General features: G+C 44.2%; 1 protein-coding gene across 3 annotated transcripts in view; it reads left to right on the forward strand.

The window, feature by feature from the left end:
* Positions 1–6,650: 6,650 nt before the first annotated feature.
* Positions 6,651–18,740, forward strand: part of EML5 (EMAP like 5) — a 92,136-nt gene continuing 80,046 nt past the window's right edge. For 2 of the 3 annotated variants that reach the window (XM_040975191.1, XM_040975192.1), the window contains exon 1: positions 6,651–7,286. In XM_040975191.1, the coding sequence (XP_040831125.1) occupies positions 7,090–7,286 (197 nt within the window). In that variant the 5' untranslated portion in view covers positions 6,651–7,089. The remainder of the gene's footprint in view (positions 7,287–18,740) is intronic. The other variant, XM_040975189.1, reaches the window with a different exon arrangement.

An 18,740-nucleotide genomic window follows, 5' to 3' on the forward strand; every position in this document is an offset into this window, starting at 1 on the left:
TGATATGCATATAGAATACCAGCATCGCAAGCATAACAGCTGTGCTACTGCACCAGCCCCTCAAAATGGTTTTAAATCTTACAAAGTGACAAGGAAATACGACAAAGAAAGCAATGGAACAAATACATTCAGCAGACTGATGACAGCCCTGATTGAACGCCTAGTGCATGAGAAAGCAGCAAAAGATTGCCCAAGTACTTAGGCCCCTGCACCCACGTACAAGACTCAGAGGAATCACCTGGCTCCTGACTTGGCCTGCCTCAAGCTAGACTGCGTGGCCATTTAGGAAGTGAATCTATGCATGGTACGTTTCTGTGTGTGTGTGTGTGTGTGTGTGTGTGTGTGTGTGTGTGTGAAACAATGCCTTTCAAATAAATATATACATCTTAAAAATAGGGAAAAAAAAGAAGCCCACAGACCATCCACATCAATTGTGAGGAAAAAATCCATTCTGTCCACGCCCTAAATGAGAAAGGACTAATGACCAATAGCAGAAGCAGCAGGCAACATTACAGACGTCTCAGTGGGTTCAGCCTAGACAACCTTGAAAATCGAAGAGTGTAACAATCTCACTGCTCTGTGAGTGCCAACACTGTTGTGCCAGATCAGCCGCAGACAAGGCCAGAGCTTTCACTGGAAATGTTAAACAAGTGGGATCAATATCATCAAGCAGCTCTTCAAAGAACTGAAATGGAGACAAAACGTGACTTTAGCAGCGTGATCCCAAAGACAAGGCAAAAGCCAAAATCAATGGCTACCGAGAGATGGAAGCGGTTCTGTTAAAACAAAACTGGAGCAATAAACACAAACAGCACGGCGACAGTTTCCTGGGATGCTCAAGCGTTTTGTTGGTTGGCTTTCTGAAGGACCAAAGAACAATATTATCATGCTTATTATAAGTGTCAGTGGGAAGGTACCCAAAGCTTTAGGAAGAAAAGTGCCCAGGAGCTGTTTTGCCAGATAATCCTTCTCCACTATAACAATACTCTTGCAATTTGGTGAGCGTTTGCATGGAATAGATACATGAATAGAATGTAGCATACAGAATATAATAGATATTACAAGCATAATTTCAATATTGCAAGCCACATTATTTTTTGGTACTCAACTCTTTCCACATGATTTCCTTGACACTTCACATGTCTCCATGACATAATCCTTTGGGGGGAAATTTATTATTTATCAACAAGCATTCATTGATTGCCTACCTGTGCAGGCATTTCCTAAGCTGTCAAGGCTGCAGTTATGTAACGAGCAGGGTGACGACTCCAAATATGGAATATGCTATGCTAGCATTATTATTATTATTATTTAATGTTGTTTAGAACATTCCAGACAATGCAGTTAACAGAATTAAGAGATTTGACTATTGAGAAGGCAGAGCCAACATTGTTACTTCTCAATTGCAGGTAATTGTCTTTCTAGAAAATTGCTATGTACAAAAATACATCTATATTGTTAGTCTCACAATTTGTTTTGTATTGTGAATCATTGTGTGCTAGTTCTAGCATATACGAAATATACTCCTTCTGCCTTGTCTAGTCAGTGCCATTGATAGAGGTCGATATTTGTGAGTAGATCAAAAGCTTTACTTTCTGTAGCTATTCACATTCTTCTCATCTTCAACCTTAGGTGAACTTTATTCACAGAAAAACTACTGTAAAGTGGTCGCAATTCAATATTACTGGTATTTCAAGTACTTAAGCAATGATGTTTTGTTACCTGGTGAGACATGCTCTGCTATTTGCCTCAGTAAACCCCACATCCCAAAGCATTATGAACTAGTGACTTCCATGAAAATGAAGAAAATATCCCTCAATTTCTGCACTTGAGCTACATTCCATTAACCTTAACTTATTGACCATCTGCCAAGATCTATTTTCCTCTTGTAGCTCTCCAATGAAGTTCTCACCTGTTATTGTGGCAAAAATTTTAGTGAATGCAAGGATTATGCATCCCCTTTCATTCTAAAATTGCTTGTTTAAAGTCTGAATTTCACAGGCAATTACACGTTCACTAAGGTGATCTACCTAGGCATTCTTAGGAATATTTATCAAGGCTTTCTGATTCAGATCATACAAGACAGCCTGAACACTTTTAAACGAAGCATATAAGGAGAGCTGATTACACTCAATTGCTTTTTCTCAAGCTTCTTGCACTCTGAAAATCAGATGCTGAGGTCTAAAAATGAATTAATTTTAAAGCATTGAAGAAAGCTAGAACCCTTCTGATATCAATTCTATTTATATGACAACCGCCTCTGACTCCATCTTACCCTGATGTGATTGAATGCTATATGAAAACATGCCTATTTTACTCTGGTGGCAAGGGGCCATGGTGGATTCTTTCAAAATGATTTTTTAAAAGAAAAATAGGCCTGATATTTTAGCTAATGTGATAACAGTTCAATTAAACCAAAATCTCCCTTTCATGTGTCAAATATAGACTCCTATTACAAATACTTAAAATGTGCAATAAAAGCTCTAATTTTAAAAAATGCTTTATGCAAAATACTCTTATATCCTTACCTGCTATTCTGATCTACCACAAAAATATTCATATACATGTACATGAGGGCAGCAAATTAGATGTGCACTTGATTTGCTTAGAGTATTACCATTAAAAAAAAAAAAGATTCCAGGGCCTGCGCAATGGCTCAGTGGCTAAATCCTTCCCTTGAAAGCCCCAGGGTCCCTTATGGGCACCGGTTTGTGTCCCAGCTGCTGCACTTCCAGTCCATTTCCCTGCTTGTGGCCTGGGAAAGCAGTAGAGTATGACCCAAAGCCTTGGAACCCTGTACCTGCGTGGGAGACCTGGAAGAAGCTCCTGGCTTCAGATTGGCTCAGTTGTGTCCACTTGGGAAGTGAAACAACAGATGAGATATCTTTCTCTCCCTCCTCGAAATCCTAAAAAAAAAAATCCAGACTGTGGGGGCCAGTGTTGTGACATAGCAGGTAAAGCTGTTGCTCTTGACAGCAGCATCACATATGGGTGCTGTTTTATGTCCTGGCTTCTCCACTTCTCACAGCCTTGGAAGAGCAGCAGAAGATGGTCCAAGTGCTTGGGCACCTGCCCCCCACATGGAAAGAAGCTTCTGGCTCCTGACGTCAGGCTGGCTCATCCCTGGCCATTGTGGTCCCTGGGAAAATGAACCAGAGGATGGAAAAATCTGCCTTTTCTCCAAGTGTGTCTCTCCCTTTCTTCCTGTAACTCTTTCAAATAAATAAATAACAGCAATGGCTTGCCATTGTGCAATATGTTTTTCAAGGATATTTGTGTATGGAACAATATCAAAAGACAAAGAGAGTATCAGATTTGCCTGGTGTCCATCTAATAAAAATAGCTTTTTCCCCACCAGGACAAAGAGCAGACAGGTTCCCAGGGACCGAGTAAGATTCCTCTCTTGCAATGCAATTGACTGTGTCACTATGGGAATTGGGACATAGAGAACCAACAGCTGAGACCCAGAGGAAACTGAGTGATGCAACTTGGAAGTGTGGGCATGAAGTCTATTTCCCCAGGAGGTGAACGTCAACTAGTGGGAAGAAGGAGACAGGAGAGTGTCAGGAGAAGCCCGGTGTTGATGTTACTACATTCATCTACCAGACACCTGTTTGATATTGAATTGCATATCTGGTTTGGTGTGTTGGGAGATTAGGGAATGCTAAAGCAGCCAGGTTAGCCCTGGGTGGCCAATGCTGCTATCTAACCCTTCTTATTGAAAAGATCCTCTCCCACTGGTGTTACTCCACAGTTTAAAGACTGGCCCATACTTCAAGTCACCCAATCACAGACAATATGACTGAAGTCTGGTGGTTTCCCAGGGGAGCTCTGAGAAAAACTCTCTCCATAGGAATTACTAAAAGAATAGGATGGTACGACTGGTCCTCTAGTTACTATTTGGCTGCTCTAGCAATGGAGTCAACCGAAATAAAAATGAGTCAAATGTGATGTCCTGATTCTGACAGTATCGCTTAAGCCTTAAGACCCAAGTCCACTGGTGCCATTCTAGGACTTTTCAATTTAATGAAATACTAAAATTCTCTCCCCCACCAAGTCATTTTGCCTAGTCTTCTGCCATGTAGAATTTTGTACATTTTGCCATATAGAGCTGAAGAAGTTCTGACTATTATGGCATTAAATATCAGAATTATTTTGTGACTATACAATGTTCTCTTTTATATTTATTGCTGACAAAAAAAATATAGAGTGTCGGCTGAAGTGCCAGGCATTGTGTTATACTGTGCATAAAATAGGCTAACAGTGTGTCAATGATGTGTTTTAATGGACAATTTGTTAAAATATCCACACTATTCCTAACTTGACTGCATTTACTAGCTAGAATGAACAGCGTGAATTCTGGTTTTTGTGCTTTGCCCTTTATTTCTCTTATAGACTAAGGGTATCACCTAGCATAGGTCTGGTGTGTAACTAGCAGTAGCCAACGAAGAAATCACCTGCTTGATTTTTTAAACTATTCCAAGTATTTAAAACTCCATACCAGGAAATCAAATTTCAGGAAATGCATTACCAAAGGAGGTGCTGTAGCTTATGTTTCAAATGCCTAAGAAATATCCACTTGTTAATCTGTAGAATTTGGGGGTCCTTTCTCCAATATCTGTATTTGTATTAACTTTCAAAAGACAAAGCTGATGGAATCTCATCTAGCAATAAAAGCTTGATATTTCTGATGTGACACTAGTAATAATGGATTATATGTCATTGTGATAGGAAAGGACAGGACAGCTTGGTTCTTCTTCCTCTCGTATTTATGAATGACTCCTTTTCTAGTCCCCTTTGTGTCACAGCATCCCTTCTGGCCTTGACTCCTCAGTTGAGAAAAGTTTCATTAAGCATGTTTTTGCTTCACACTCTACCCTTGGGTCATTAAACACTGCAGTGGAAAAATATGATAATGGAAAATTAAAGTTCAATATTATCATGTGAGTACTTACATGTGTGTCGAGGGATCCATAAGACATTGTGTGAAAAATCAGGAACACACAAAAGTACTTCCTATTCTTCTATATCCTACATAAAAGGACTCTTCTATGTCTTCATAAAATTACACATAACCAGTAATTAACACATCATAAGTGTATAGCCAGAAAATGTCACATCTTTTCAAACATTAACAAACATATTCTTATTTTTAAAAACAAACCCTGCAGCTGCTGAAGAGACATTGTAGGTATCTTTGTCCAGAGACTCCTTTGTGAGTCTGATTCTTTTTGTCCTTACAGCAGGTGCCAGAAATTTAATCAGATCTTTTTAGCTTTCAGATTCTGCTGAGAATTTAAACTCCTTCAGTGTTTACTTTTCACGGCATGTGTGTCGATGCTTTCCTCCGAGATGGTCCTTCTTCACTTGCATTTAGACTACATGTAGATTAAAAGTCACAATCCAAAATGGAGGGGCTGGCTCCAGGGCATAGCAAGCTAATCTTTTATCTGTGGTGCTGGCATCCTATATAGGTGCCCTTATGGGTCCCAGCTGCTCCACTTCCAATCCAGGTTACTGGGAAAGCAGTGGAGGCTGGCTCAAGCCCTCAAGCGCGTGCAAGGCAAGGACTCCAGCCTCTAGGCCACCACGCCAGGCCAGAAGGGTAATTGTTAAACAACAGTTCACATCGCTGTATCATGGACAGATACTTCTTGTAAACCTTGTGATTGTCACCCTGAACATACGACTTCTTCATTGTGGGTTTCCAGGGTTTAAAAGGGATTTATTTATTTAAAAGGCAGAGTTAAAGGGACAAGAAGATAAAGAGAGATTGCTCTTCCACCTGCTATTTCACTCCCCAGATGGCCACACTAGTTAAGGTGGGGAGGTGGTTGGGGGGAAGGGGAGCCAAGAGCCAGGAGTTTCACCTAAACCTCCCACGCAGCTGCAGGAGCCCAAGCACTCCAGCCATTTCCAAGAAGCTGGGCGGCAAGTGGAGCAGCCAGGACTAGAACCTGCTCGGAGCACTTTAACACACTATGCCACAATGCTGAACCCTTCAGATCACTTAGACAGACTTGGCGGTTGAGTAGAAAGGGCAATGACACCGCCAGGAGTGCAAGCGCATTCCACCTGAGCCACCTGACTTCAGGATCACCACGCAAGTAGTCTCTTTTAATGAAGCGTTATCGATGATGCTCAATAAGTAAGTAAAGTAAAAACAGACAACACCAGGTACGTTGCAACTGGGAAATAGAGCCGACCTTGCCACTTTATGATCTAAACTGCTTTCAGCTGTGAGGTCATCAACACAACTAAGAAAACACGCACTTAGGAATTCAGGCGTTATTCCCATCCGATGTCTGGGCCAGAGGGCCCCATTAGGCAGCAGGAAACACACAAAGTATTGGGGAAGGGGGAGGAAAATGGGGCTTGTGAGCATCCTGGGGTTCCCTTCTCTGGGAATCCATACAACCCAGGCCGGGCGTACGGCCAGCGCTGGACCAGCCGGTGCTTCCCCCAGCAAGCACGCCGGCTGGGGGTCGCCGAGGGGGTCAGCGTGGGCCCTGCGTGGCCAGGCGAGGGCTCAGCGGCCCGCGCGCCCGGGGAAGGCACCGGGCTGCGGAGGGTGTGGGCGGGGGACCGGAGGAGCCCGAGCTCCGGCTGGGGCGGAGCGGACGCGGCGGGCACGAGGCTGGGGTCGCGAGCGCGCTGCGCGGGCCCTGTGCGCCGTGGCGACGAGGCCGCGGCGGGGCGCGAGCGCCGCAGGTGACCCGGGCCGGGAGCAGGGCGCGCGGGCGGCGGCGGCAGAGGCGCCGCAGGCTGGAGGAAGCGGGCCGCCGCTCGGCTCCGCTCACGGCCTGGGCGAGCCGAGGCGGGCAGAAGGGCTTGGGACACCCACTGGACGGCCGCCGGCGTCCCCGGGCCCTCAGCATGCTCCTCGAGGCGAGGGTTTCCCTGCCGCCCGTGGGCTGAGGCGGCGTTCTTCGCCGCTGCACCAACGAGATGCACCTGCCGGGTGCGGCTTAAAAGACGCAGCAGGCGGCAAGTGCGGGCCGCCATCCGGAGGGCTTTCGTCGCCCCGCAGCCGCCGCTGCCTCCCACCGCCGCGGGCCCGAGCCGGAGCGTCCGGGTGGGCGCCCCGACATGGCGGCCCGGAGCGCCCCGAGCTGCCACCTGCGGCTCGAGTGGGTGTACGGCTACCGGGGCCACCAGTGCCGCAACAACCTCTACTACACGGCGGCCAAGGAGATCGTGTACTTCGTGGCGGGGGTCGGCGTGGTGTACAGCCCGCGGGAGCACCGGCAGAAGTTCTACCGGGGCCACAGCGACGACATCATCAGGTACCCAAAGGAAGGGGTGAGGAGGTGGAGGCCGCGGTCACCCCTGCAGCCGCTGGCGGAGGGGGCGCGGGCCGACCCTGGGGGGCGCGTCTGGACTCTCCACCCCCCTTGCGGGGAGCAGGGCCCTGGAGAGGAAGCCGCAGCTGTCCGGTCCCCAGTCCCGCAGGCTAGCACCCCGCACATCTTCCTGTAGGGACACTGTCTCGGATCGGTGCAGTGAGACCGAGATCCGTTCCTTTGGAATTTTTGCATCCTCCTCTCTTCCCCCTCCCCCATCAAAAAATCACGGAAACTGCGAAAATGTTATTTTGGTGGCACTCTATTCGTTTACATCTCGGGAGACGTTTTAAGTTATTAAACGCATTGAAGCACCAGTGAGGGGAAAGTCTTTAAGAGAATTGACCCGAGGCAAGTGCAGCAAGCCTGGAGGCCACGGGTGGGGAGTGGGGACGACTCTGGCCTCTCATTGAGTTCATTGAGGCCGTTATTGAGTTCAGGTTTCACTGTGTTACTTTCTCTTAGCAAAGAGCTAAGTCCTTGGATGTTAAAATTCGCACACCTGTAGGCTGTTTGGGATCCGTTTGGGCTGAAAAAAAAAAGCTGCTAAAAATGACTCCACTTTTTTTCCAGTTCTCTAGTTGCGTCTTCACTAGAATACTCCTGTTTGTTTGCAGTTTCTTTTTTTAAACTTAAATCACAGTAGTGGTTTTGGGTTTTGTGTGTCTTGATATTTCTGGTTTTTCTCAAGCAGTATCTTGAAGTTGGTCTCAGTGCTGGTCTGAATGTCTTGGCTGAGCGGTATATTTGAAATGCCATATTCAGTCACTGTGTCAGAACTGATTTTTGCCAAAGCTAGGAGACCCAGAAATTGTGCTAGTCCTCTAATAATTGCCTCGAGCACAGCGTTTTTGTTCCTTCCAGAGGAACGTGTGTGTGTTGCTGTGGGTTTTGAAACATAAACTTGGTGTTCCTTATTCTGTCTTATTCCCTTACTTGTGGTCCACAGGTTTGGGGCGTTTCGTCTGCAGCATCTTACCTGGGTGTAGACAGGAAGCTCTGATCGCAATCACATAGCTAGGAATTCTGCCTTGTGTGTCTGTGTATCTAGAGGGAGTTTAAAGGTTGAGGACAGATAACGGTAAGGCAAGAAGCGGTCAAGCAGAAATGGAAATCCTAGCATAGGACAGGGAGGTGATTTTTTGAAAGGATTTGCTTTCCTTCGACACCCGCTGGAGTGCTTTGAGATTGCATTGAATGCATTCCTTTGGCAAGACAAGGGATAAATCCTCTCGTTTTTTCGCAAGCCAGGATTCTTTGTGTTTCACCAGCGCATATGTACCGGTAGAGTCCAAATGGCTGGCTGAAGCGCAAGCACACACAGAATTGGTTCGTCTTGTAATAATGGCCCACCTCAAGGCGTGGGTTTCTTGCCTTCCTCCCTAAGCCCCTCAGGGGTCCCTTCTTCCCCATGGGTCAGGTCTCGGGAAGTAGCAGGCAAGCTAGCCTCACCTGCTCACAGCAGCTGCGCCTGTGCCTTCCTGCCGACGCTCGGCCTGTTGGGTTGCGTGCAGGTGTGTAGGATTTTGAAGGCTTGAGTGATCTTCACCCGTTCAGTGCTTGGGAAAAGACTGCATGGGTGCTGCTGGAGGTTGTGGCGGATGAGTCACGGCCAGTCTGGCAGCTGCTGACTGTTCCCCTAAGGTTCCTGTTGTCCGGGATTGCCGCCGTTGGTGCCATAGGACATGGCTTCTTCTGTGTTGCTTGTTGCTTGTCTTTTTTGCCAAAGGCGACTGGCTTTCAAGAAGTTTGTGGGGATGTGCATTAGCTTTTGAAACAATGTTTATGAGACAGAACTCCGTGTGCCGGTTCATTCCCCGCGTGCCCACGCAGGCAGGGAGAGCTGGGAACTCAATCTGGGTGTGTCCCATGGGTAGCAGGAACCCAGCTGGAGCCGCCAGCACTGCCTCACCGGACACACCTAGCAGAACACCTGCTGCCTGGACCCAATCCCAAGCTCGCTAGAATGGGATGCGTGAGCCTTAACCACCAGGCCAAGTGCCTGCCCATGCGTTGTCTGATTTTCTTAATCTCCCAAGGTGACTTGTAGGCTTGTATGTCATATTTTTGCTTGCATTTATTCTGCTGACTGTGAAAATAAGTTCAATATGAGAAATACTTGTATCTCTAATCTAGCACTCTTGGAGTCATCTTTTTTCTTATCCCTCATCTCAAATTGATACAATTGTTTCCTTGTCTCTCTTTCAAACCAAAGATTTTTTTTAAAGCCATTCATAATTTCTTCACAGTATGCATTTTCCAGAAATATTTGGAAGACGCCTGTCTGCATAGACTTCCTGCTTTTGTTTTGCACAAAAGTAGCCATGTCTGTTAGCTCTATGTTTAGGAACTTGTAGTACTTTCATATGCTTGTTGGGATAATATTTAACTGCTTCTATAAGTGGCTTTTTTTTTTAAAGACAACACATTTATTTTTAAGTGCTTCAGCTGGTACTGCCATTCTGATTCCTGTTCCTAGAATTCTCTATATAAACAGTTTAGGAGATGAACATAAATTCTCCTACTTGAGCTTGGGACCAGAATTTTTTTTTTAAAAGATCTGTTTTTATTTGAAAGTTAGATATACAGAGAGGAGAGACAGAGGAAGACTTTCAGTGTGCTGATTCACTCCCCAAGTGGCTGCAACAGTCAGAGCTGCTCTGATCTGGAGCCAGGAGCAAGAAGTCTCTTCCAGATCTCCCACACAGGTGCAGGGTCCCAAGGCTTTGGGCAGTATTTGACTACTTACCCAAATCACAAGCAGGGAGCTGGATGGGAAGCAGGACTGCCGGGATTAGAACCAGCACCCATATGGAATCCCTGTGCTTGCAAGGCAAGAACTCTAGCTGCTAGGCTACTGTGCCAGGCCTGGGACCAGAATTTTTAAAGTATTCTCTAATAACTGTAAAAGGTGTTCAAAAAAACATTAAACTACATGTAGATTGAATCCACGGTCTTTGTGTTTAAGTACCTAGAACTAGGGGGATAGCTTTCTTAGATTTTATAATGATTTTGTGTGTTGCTATCAAAATATTAATGCTATTTGCTTTTCAGATACTATACATTTTAAGATATAAAGATATTTAGGGAAATTTGTGTTATGTAGAATTATGGTGAAAATGCCTTGAACATGTTGGCTAAATACATGGAAAAAGCCAGATTTTTAGATGTATGTAATATCTAGTCTTTGTAATTTTTTCATGTCTTTTGTGTAGATATGCAGATAAATAAAAAGTGTGATGTTTTAGGTGCATATTAAGGTAAAAATATGGATTAATAAGTGTATAGTAGCTGTTAAATTTAATTATGTCAAAGTTTTTCACTCATCAAAGAAATGTTTGTGAGTATATGTGTTCTATAAGAGTCTCTGCCTTAAGATACCGAGTTTAGGGACTGGTGCTGTGGTGTGGTAAGCTCAACTTCTGCCTGCAGGGTCAGCACACCATATAGACACCAGTTGGTGTTGTGACTGCTGCAATTCAGTCCAGCTCCCTGCTTGTGAACTGGGAAAGCAGTGGCGGATGGCCCCAGTCCTGGGCCCCTGCACCCACATGGGGACCCTGAAGAAGCTCCTGTCTTCCGATCGGCACTGCTCTAGCCATTGCAGCCATATGGGGAGTGAAGCAGCCGGATGGAAGTTCTCTTACTGTAATTATTTTTAAATTTAAAAATAACTTTTAATATTGGATTTAATTGGTATTTTGTGTACTAAGGTTAGTGTTAGCGTACCTGTTAAATGTACATGGATTCATGAGACTTCACAATGATGCTCTTAAGGAGTATAATGCCAAGAGTAGAAGAAAGGAATGAAGCAGTAGCATTGTACCGACGGTCTTGTGTTGTAAGAAAATAATGAGGATCCACAGTATTTGAAAGATTTTTTGAGAGGAAGAGAGACAGAAGTCTTCGATTCTCTGGTTCACTCCCCAGAAGGCCTTAGCAGCCAGAATTGAGCCAGTTGCAAGCCAGAAACAACTTCTAGGTCTCTTAAATGGGTGTAGGGACCTAAGGACTTGAGCCATCTTCCATTACTTTCCCAGGTCATAAGCAGAGAACTGGATTGGAAGTGAAGCAGTCAGGACACTATCCAGCACCCGTATGGGATGCCAGCTCCATAGGTGGAGGCTTAGCCTGCCATGCCATGGCTTGGGCCACCAGGGACTATTCTTAACACTACAGGTTCATGACAGCGAATCAAGTGAATGAAATTCCTCGTGTTTGTGGAGCTGATATCTCCTGGTGGGGGAAGGAAGAGTATGAAATAAGCAAGGTAGATTGTGTCTGTGGGGGTTAGTTTAAGGGAAAAAAAGGGGTGGAGGAAAGTGAGTTGGGGATTATTGGCAAGAGTTCAGACAGGTGTTTAGGTAGAGTAGTCACAGGCATTTCTGGTGATGCCTGGAGTAGACACTTAGAAGTAAGAAAATAAGGAAGGTACTATGTGGCTGTTGAAGAAAAGATGGGTTAGGTTGGAGGACTACCGAGTGACAAAATCTGAAAGTGGAATACCTAGTGTTTGAGGAACAATAAAGCTAGCATGGCTGGGATGAAGTGAGCTCAGAGGACACTGGTAAGAAGAAAGGTCTGTGTAGGACACTGGCCTGTGAGAGGATTTGGGTCTACCTGCCTGAGACTGAGAGAGATCCGATTGTGTTTGACTTTCAGTTTAGCAGAGTCCCTCTGGATCTTGAGAACAGACAGAAGGGGAGGGACAAGACAGAAGCAGGGAAATTACTTAGAAGATTGCTGCATGAATCCAGTCAAGGGAAAACAGATTAATCCAGGATGGTAACAGGAAATGTAGTTAGAAACAGTCAAATTCTGGATGAATCTGATAGAGGTGGCATGGCTTACTAATGGATGAGATGTAACTTGTGAGAGAACAGAAAGGTCAACGATGATTTACTCAGTGTTTGGTCAAAACTGGAAAGTAGAATTGCCAATAACCGTATTGGAAGGTGACTTGAAAGAGCAAGTTTTCTGTTTATTTAGGAGGTGGGGAGTTAGCAGCAGCTGTGTTGTAGAAGAATCCATTTGCAATACCTAACAGCCACGTGGGGTGTGAATTAGGCAGTTAAACATGCCTATGATTTACAGATGCAATCTGGGCTGGTATAAATTTGGGTGCTCAGCATGCAGATAATATTTAAAGCCATGAACCTGGATGAGATCACCGAGGGAGTGAATACAGAGAAAGGTTCTAAATAAAAGATGCCAATAGCACTCTGACATTTAAATGCAGAGGAGGTTGCTGTGATCTGAGTAGGGATTGTGGTTTCCAAATCATGCTCCAGTTTAACCCCCAAAATCCTACATTAATGGGGAGATAGTGGAAACAGCCCAATTATGGTGTTCAGGAGGCGGGTCAAGGTTCTTTAGCCTATGCCCTTGGAAGGTAGTTCTCCGGGGAGAGTTGGTTATAAAAAGGCCTGCCAGCCTTCCCCCTGCTTGCTAGCTTGGTATGGGATCCTCCGTGTGGCCCTGTGCTCCACCATTGCCACCTTCATCTGACACCAAGCCTAGGGGCTTGTCCAATCCTGAACTTGAACTTCCGCAACAGTGAGCTAAGTAACTTTTCTTTTTTAAGATGTGTTTTCTCAGGCTTTTTGTTATAGTGACAAGAAGCTGACTAATGCAGGAAGGAAGAGTACAAAGTATGATCAGAGAAACAGGAGGGAATCTCAGAGAATGTGGGGCCAAGAGAGTGCAGAGGGAAAAAGGAATGTTCTGTATTGTCTTAGTGGAGGTATTGGCTGTCCTGTAAGGATTGCTTTATAACCCCAAGACTTTTGCTCTGGATGTCCAGGTGAATAGGAAAAAGGGGGTAGCAAGAAGTCATCAAAATGACTCATGTTACTAGTAGTAGTACATGAAATTTACCATCTCCTGGAACTTTCCTACAGATACAAATTCTGGGGTCTCATCCTAGACCTGCCAAGCTAGAAACTCTGGAGTTCAGCCATTGGTTTTAATCCCTGCAAGTGATGTTACACAGTCTGAAGTTTGAAAATCACTGCTCTAGATTCCTAATTCTGAGCTACAGCTCTGTAACAGAATCCCATGGAGAGTTAAAAATAAAACAACACCCCACCATTAGAAATTCTGATTCAGTGTGTTTATGGTGAGGTTCAGGTGTCTTCTTGTTGTGGGCCCTTTCTGCTTTTTAATTTTAAGCTTCCCAAATGATTCCAATATGCTCTAGATATAGTAGTAATCCATATTTGGCTTGTGGTCTAGGAATGAATGTGAAAAAAAATTAAGATCAGCCAAACTTACTGCCCTGCTATTATACATTAGAGTTGTATAGCAGTGTGAAAATTATGCTAAATACTAAGACACTCTTAAATATCTTGGGCCTCTTGTCCAAGGTCCCTGTTACCCCCTGGGATGACATGGCTGTGTGGGGATTTATTAAGAGAAGCATCCTTAATATGACCTAAGGACTGTTCTGGATCAATGCAGTACTGTTGGACTGAAATAACAAAGGCGCACCCATCCTGTATCATCAATCTAGAAAAATTCTCACGCACTGGATACCTGGAAGGTCCAGTTATATGTATGAGTACAAGCATTCTGCATGATACCTAGCGAGATCTACCCTAGCCTGGTCTCAGATAACTACTTGAACAGACGTAAGGGCTACTTCCATCGGATTTGGAGGAATGGCTTGTGTCATGAAAATTTCATGACGTTGAAGCCAGAAGCAGTCCCCTCTAGTCAGAACCAGCCAAACATCCACAATGTTAATGTGGGATAGGGCTTAACTATCATGAGGACAGATTATCCCCTCCTGTGAAGTTCTCAAGTGGTGTTTTCTCAGGGACAGTTAAAAATAGCACCTTGGTGTAGATCTGGTCAGGACAAGTACTCGTATGCACGGCGTGCTCCAGCTGCAGTTGCCTGGAATCAAGCGTGAAACAGACATTAATCCTGGCTTCCTTTGGATTGTTACTCTAAGAAAGTTGTCTCTCCAGGAAGCGTGGAATGTGTGGCAGAACAGGGGGCAGCTAATTGAAAGCAAAGGCCCAGGAATGCACTGATGGCAGGAAAAGCATGCACTCTCACCTGTTTGCCAGGTCTCTTAGAAGAACTGAGATGCCTGATTGCCATTGGTGGTCTTGTCAAGAAAACTTTATCACTCTTCTGTTTCTGAGAGTTATGTATTCATTTCCCATCCCAAGAATACACTCATTTTCTGCCCAATATGCCCTGGAAACTTTTTTGTCGCTTTGAAAGGCCTTTATTGGTCAGGAGTTGGACCTGTGTGGAAGGTCGTGTCACTTAGTCATTTCAATAGATGGGAGATAATGGCAATTGCCATAGCAGATTTTCTTGACTTTTTCACATCTTACTCAGTATGATGATGCTTGTAGTATTAGTTGGCCACAAGAAGATGCAATCAAATCTAACCTCCTCATTGTCACATTTTTATAGTGAGGTTAGGGGCTGGCACAGTGGAAGAGCAGGTAAGGCTGTCACCTATCGTGCCAGCATCCCCAGAAGGTCACCAGTTCATGTTCCCAGTGCTCCGGTTCCGACACAACTCCCTGCTAACGGTCTGAGAAAAGCAGAAGATGGCACATGTGCTTGGGCTCCTGCTGTCCACATGGGAGACGTAAAAGAATCTCCCAGCCTTGGCCTGGTCCCGTCCTGGCAGTTTCAGTCATCAGGGGAATGAATCAGCAGATGAAAGGCTTTCCTTCCTAACTCTGACTTTCAAATATTTTTTGAAGTGCTTTTTATTTTTTACTTCTATGAAGTGAATAAATGTCAGTACAGATACAGGAGCATAGTGCCACCTCCCTCGTGCCCACATTCTGGTCCCTTCCTTGTCTTGCCCTTTTTTTCCTCTAATGTTTGCAATGACATATTTTCATTTGACTTTGCAATCACAGATTTGACACTCCATCAAATAGAAAGATCAACACATAGCAGTAGGAATAAAGAAAGCTCTACTCTTTGGGAGGAATGTCAGTCTCACAAAGATTACGCTTCTTTTTGTACTCTGTGCATTACCACACATCGTGGGAAACCTGACATTTCTTTTTGGAATTGGCTTACTTCACTAAGCATCATGGTTTCCAACCAGATCCATTTAGTTGCAAAGGACCAGATTTTGCATTTTAATGGCTGAGTAGTATTCCACAGTGCATAAGTACCGCATTTTCTCTCAGATATCTGAGGAATCTCTGTTATTGTCTTGCATAACAGTAGCACTAGTTTACGTTCCCACCAACAGTGTGATTGGGATACTCCGCCCCCCCCCTTCACCAGCATTTATTGGGTTCTGATTTCTTTACTGATTGCCATTCTAACTAGGGTGAGGTGAAACCTCATTGTGTTTCTACTTGCATTTTCTTGATGGTTAGTGGAGCTGAGCATTTTTCATAGGTCTACTTGCCATTTGAATTTAACTCTTTGAAAAATACTTGTTAATATTCTTTGCCCATTTCTTAGCTGGATTGTGTTTTGTTCAACTACTTGACCTGTTACAAAGATCCTGGGTATTAAATCTCTATTAAATACATACCTTGCAACTATTTTCTCTCATTCTTTTGGCCATTTTTTCACTTTGTTGATGGTTTCTTTTGCAATGTGGAAGCTTCTTAGCTTAACATAATCCCATTTGTTTTATAAGTTGTGCTTCTGGGGTCTTTTCCAAGAAGTTTGCCTATGTCTTCCAGAGTGTCCCTGATGTTTTCCACCAGTAATTGGATGGTGTCAGGTCGTAGATCTAGATCTTTCATTTAGAGCTGATCTTTGTGTAAGGTGAGAGTCGGTCGTTTCACACTTCTGCACACATAGATCCTATTTTCCAGCACTGTTAAAGAAACTGTCCTTTCTCCCTGGATTGATTTGTGGATTGCTTGTCAATGGTTAGTTGGCTGTAGATGTGTAGAATTTCTGGGGTCACTGTTCCACTGAAATTCATGTCTGTGTTTATAAAACAGTTCAGTTACAACTGCCCTGTAGTACATCCTGAGGTCTGGTATTCTGATGGCTTTGTCTTTATTGTTAAAGATTGCATTCGTTTCTCAGGAGTCTCTTGTGTTCCATGTGAGTTTTAGTGTCGTTTTTCTGGATCTGAGAAGAATGCCATGGGCATTTTGAGATTGCATTGAATCTGTACATTGCTTTCAATAGTAAGTACATCCTGATATTCTGCCAATCCAAGACATGGCAGATTTTTCTATGTTCAGTGTTCTGCTTCTTTACTGTGAGGCAGTGTGGACTGAAACCAGCACCCATGTGGGACGCACGCCAGCACCGCAGACAGAGGTTTCATCTGTTACACCATAGTGCTCACCCCTGTTACTTGTTTTTATTTGAAATGCTCAGATAGAGTAAGATCTTCCAACTACTGGTTTATCCCCCAAATGGCTGCACTGGCCAGAGCTGGATCGGGCAGAAACCAGAAGCTCCTTCCAGGTCTCTGATGTGGGTGCAGTCACCCAAGAAGTTGAGCCGTCTTCACTAGTTTCCCAGGCACATTAGCATGGAGCAGCAAAGACTCAAACTGGCACCCATATAGCATGCTTGCATTGCAGGTAGCAGCTTTTCCCTTTATGCTACAATGCCAGTCCTAGTAAATAAATCTTTTAAAGAAAGAGGATGCAGAAAAAAAAGAATTGTACAGTCTTCTATACTGAAGATTTTTTATTCGAAAAAAAAACTGCCTTAAAGTTGGCAGCAGCTTTTTTTTTTTTTTAGAAATTCACTTAAACATTATAACCAAATACTTTCCATGTGCCAGTCATTGCTGTAGGCATGTAGGGATATAATGGGAGTATATATTCTAGTGAGGCAAGTAGATAAGTGATAATAAGGTAATTTCGGATAGTGACCACTGTAAATGAGCTAGGGTAATGGCTGGAACATGTTTGACTAGAGAGAAATGTTAGAGAAGTCCCCTGTGAACAAGTTACATTGGAACTAATCGAGTGAGATTTGGGAGATTATTTTATACAGGGACTTAGCACAGTGAGCTTGGGCTTTGTGAGGAACTGAAAGGCTAAAGTGGCTGGAGAATAGTAAGTGGGAACATGTTAGAAGTTAGGGTTCAAGGGCCTGGTGTGATGACTCAGTGGTTAAATCCTCACCTTGCAACATGCCAGGATCCCATATGGGTGCCACTTTATGTCCTCAGATGCTCCACTTCCCTTCCAGCTTCTTCCTTGTGGCCTGGAAAAGCGTCCAAAGATTGCCCAAAGCCTTGGGACCCTGTACGCATGTGGGAGACCTGGAAGAAGCTCCTGGTTTCAGATCAGCTCAGCTCTGGCCATGGTAGCCACTTGGGAAATGAATCAGTGGATGGAAGATCTTTCTGTTTGTGTCTTCTCTCTGTAAATCTGACTTTCTAATAAAAACAGATATTTGTTTTTTAAAAAAAGTTCTTGAGATTAACAACTGAGTGTATATTTATAACATTTACACTAAGGTGAGGAGGAGCAAACCAGGAGGGTGAGTAAACAGAGTAAACTTTCCTTTAGACGTGCTAAGTTGACATATCCTTTTCTCTGGACTAGAGATACAGATTCGCTTAACGCCTTGAGATTGGATGAAAGCACCTGTGGACAGTGTTGTACCGCTGCCAGGGATGCCAGTATCTCATATGAGAGCTGGTTTGTGTCCCAGCTGCTCTAATTCTGATACAGCTCACTGCTCATGAAAGATGGCCCAAGTGTTTGGGCCCCTGACATCCATTGCTGGGCAGGTGAGACAGTTCAGCCGTAGCTGAGGAGACAGAAGGGACTGAGACAACTGGGACACCTAAGTTGTCTCAACGCTATTGTAAAGTGGAAGAAAATGATGACATACAATTAATCATGGGATCTGGCAAGATGACGCATGACCTTGAATATGTTAATGACAAAGGGAATGAAAAAGATGAGACAACTCTGGAGAACTTTGCTCCGAATGACAAGCAGAGAAATGGGGTGACAGGCTAGGGGAAAAGGGAGGTTATTTTTTTAAAATGATGTGCTCATAGTTGAAGGTTAATGGGAGTATTTCAGGAAGGAAGCAGTAATTACAGAAAGTTAGTTCTAGATGGAAAATATTTGAAAGTAAGAGGATTTCAAGGAATAGAGATTTCTTCCGTTTTCACAGAAGTATACCAATACAGTTGCTGCTCAATTTGATGAATTTTGTGGGGAGTGAAATCTCTCCTTGAATTCCATCTATATTATTCCTTAAGCACAAGGCAGGCTTGTCAGCTGCAAGGTGGATTCGTAGAGGGGGATTATGTTAGGGAATTTGGAGGTTGAGCAAAGGAACACATACTTATCAGCCAAGTGTTTAATAGGGTGATCTAAGAGTGTAAAATGCTTATTTGAAATGTGTGAGATAAAGAGACCCTTACTAATATAATTGTATGTAGAAAAGGAAATGTACAAAGAT

Source organism: Ochotona curzoniae, unplaced genomic scaffold (genome assembly GCF_017591425.1).
Source record: "Ochotona curzoniae isolate NIBS_2020 unplaced genomic scaffold, NIBS_Ocur_1.0 contig_2688, whole genome shotgun sequence".
Taxonomy (NCBI): domain Eukaryota; kingdom Metazoa; phylum Chordata; class Mammalia; order Lagomorpha; family Ochotonidae; genus Ochotona; species Ochotona curzoniae.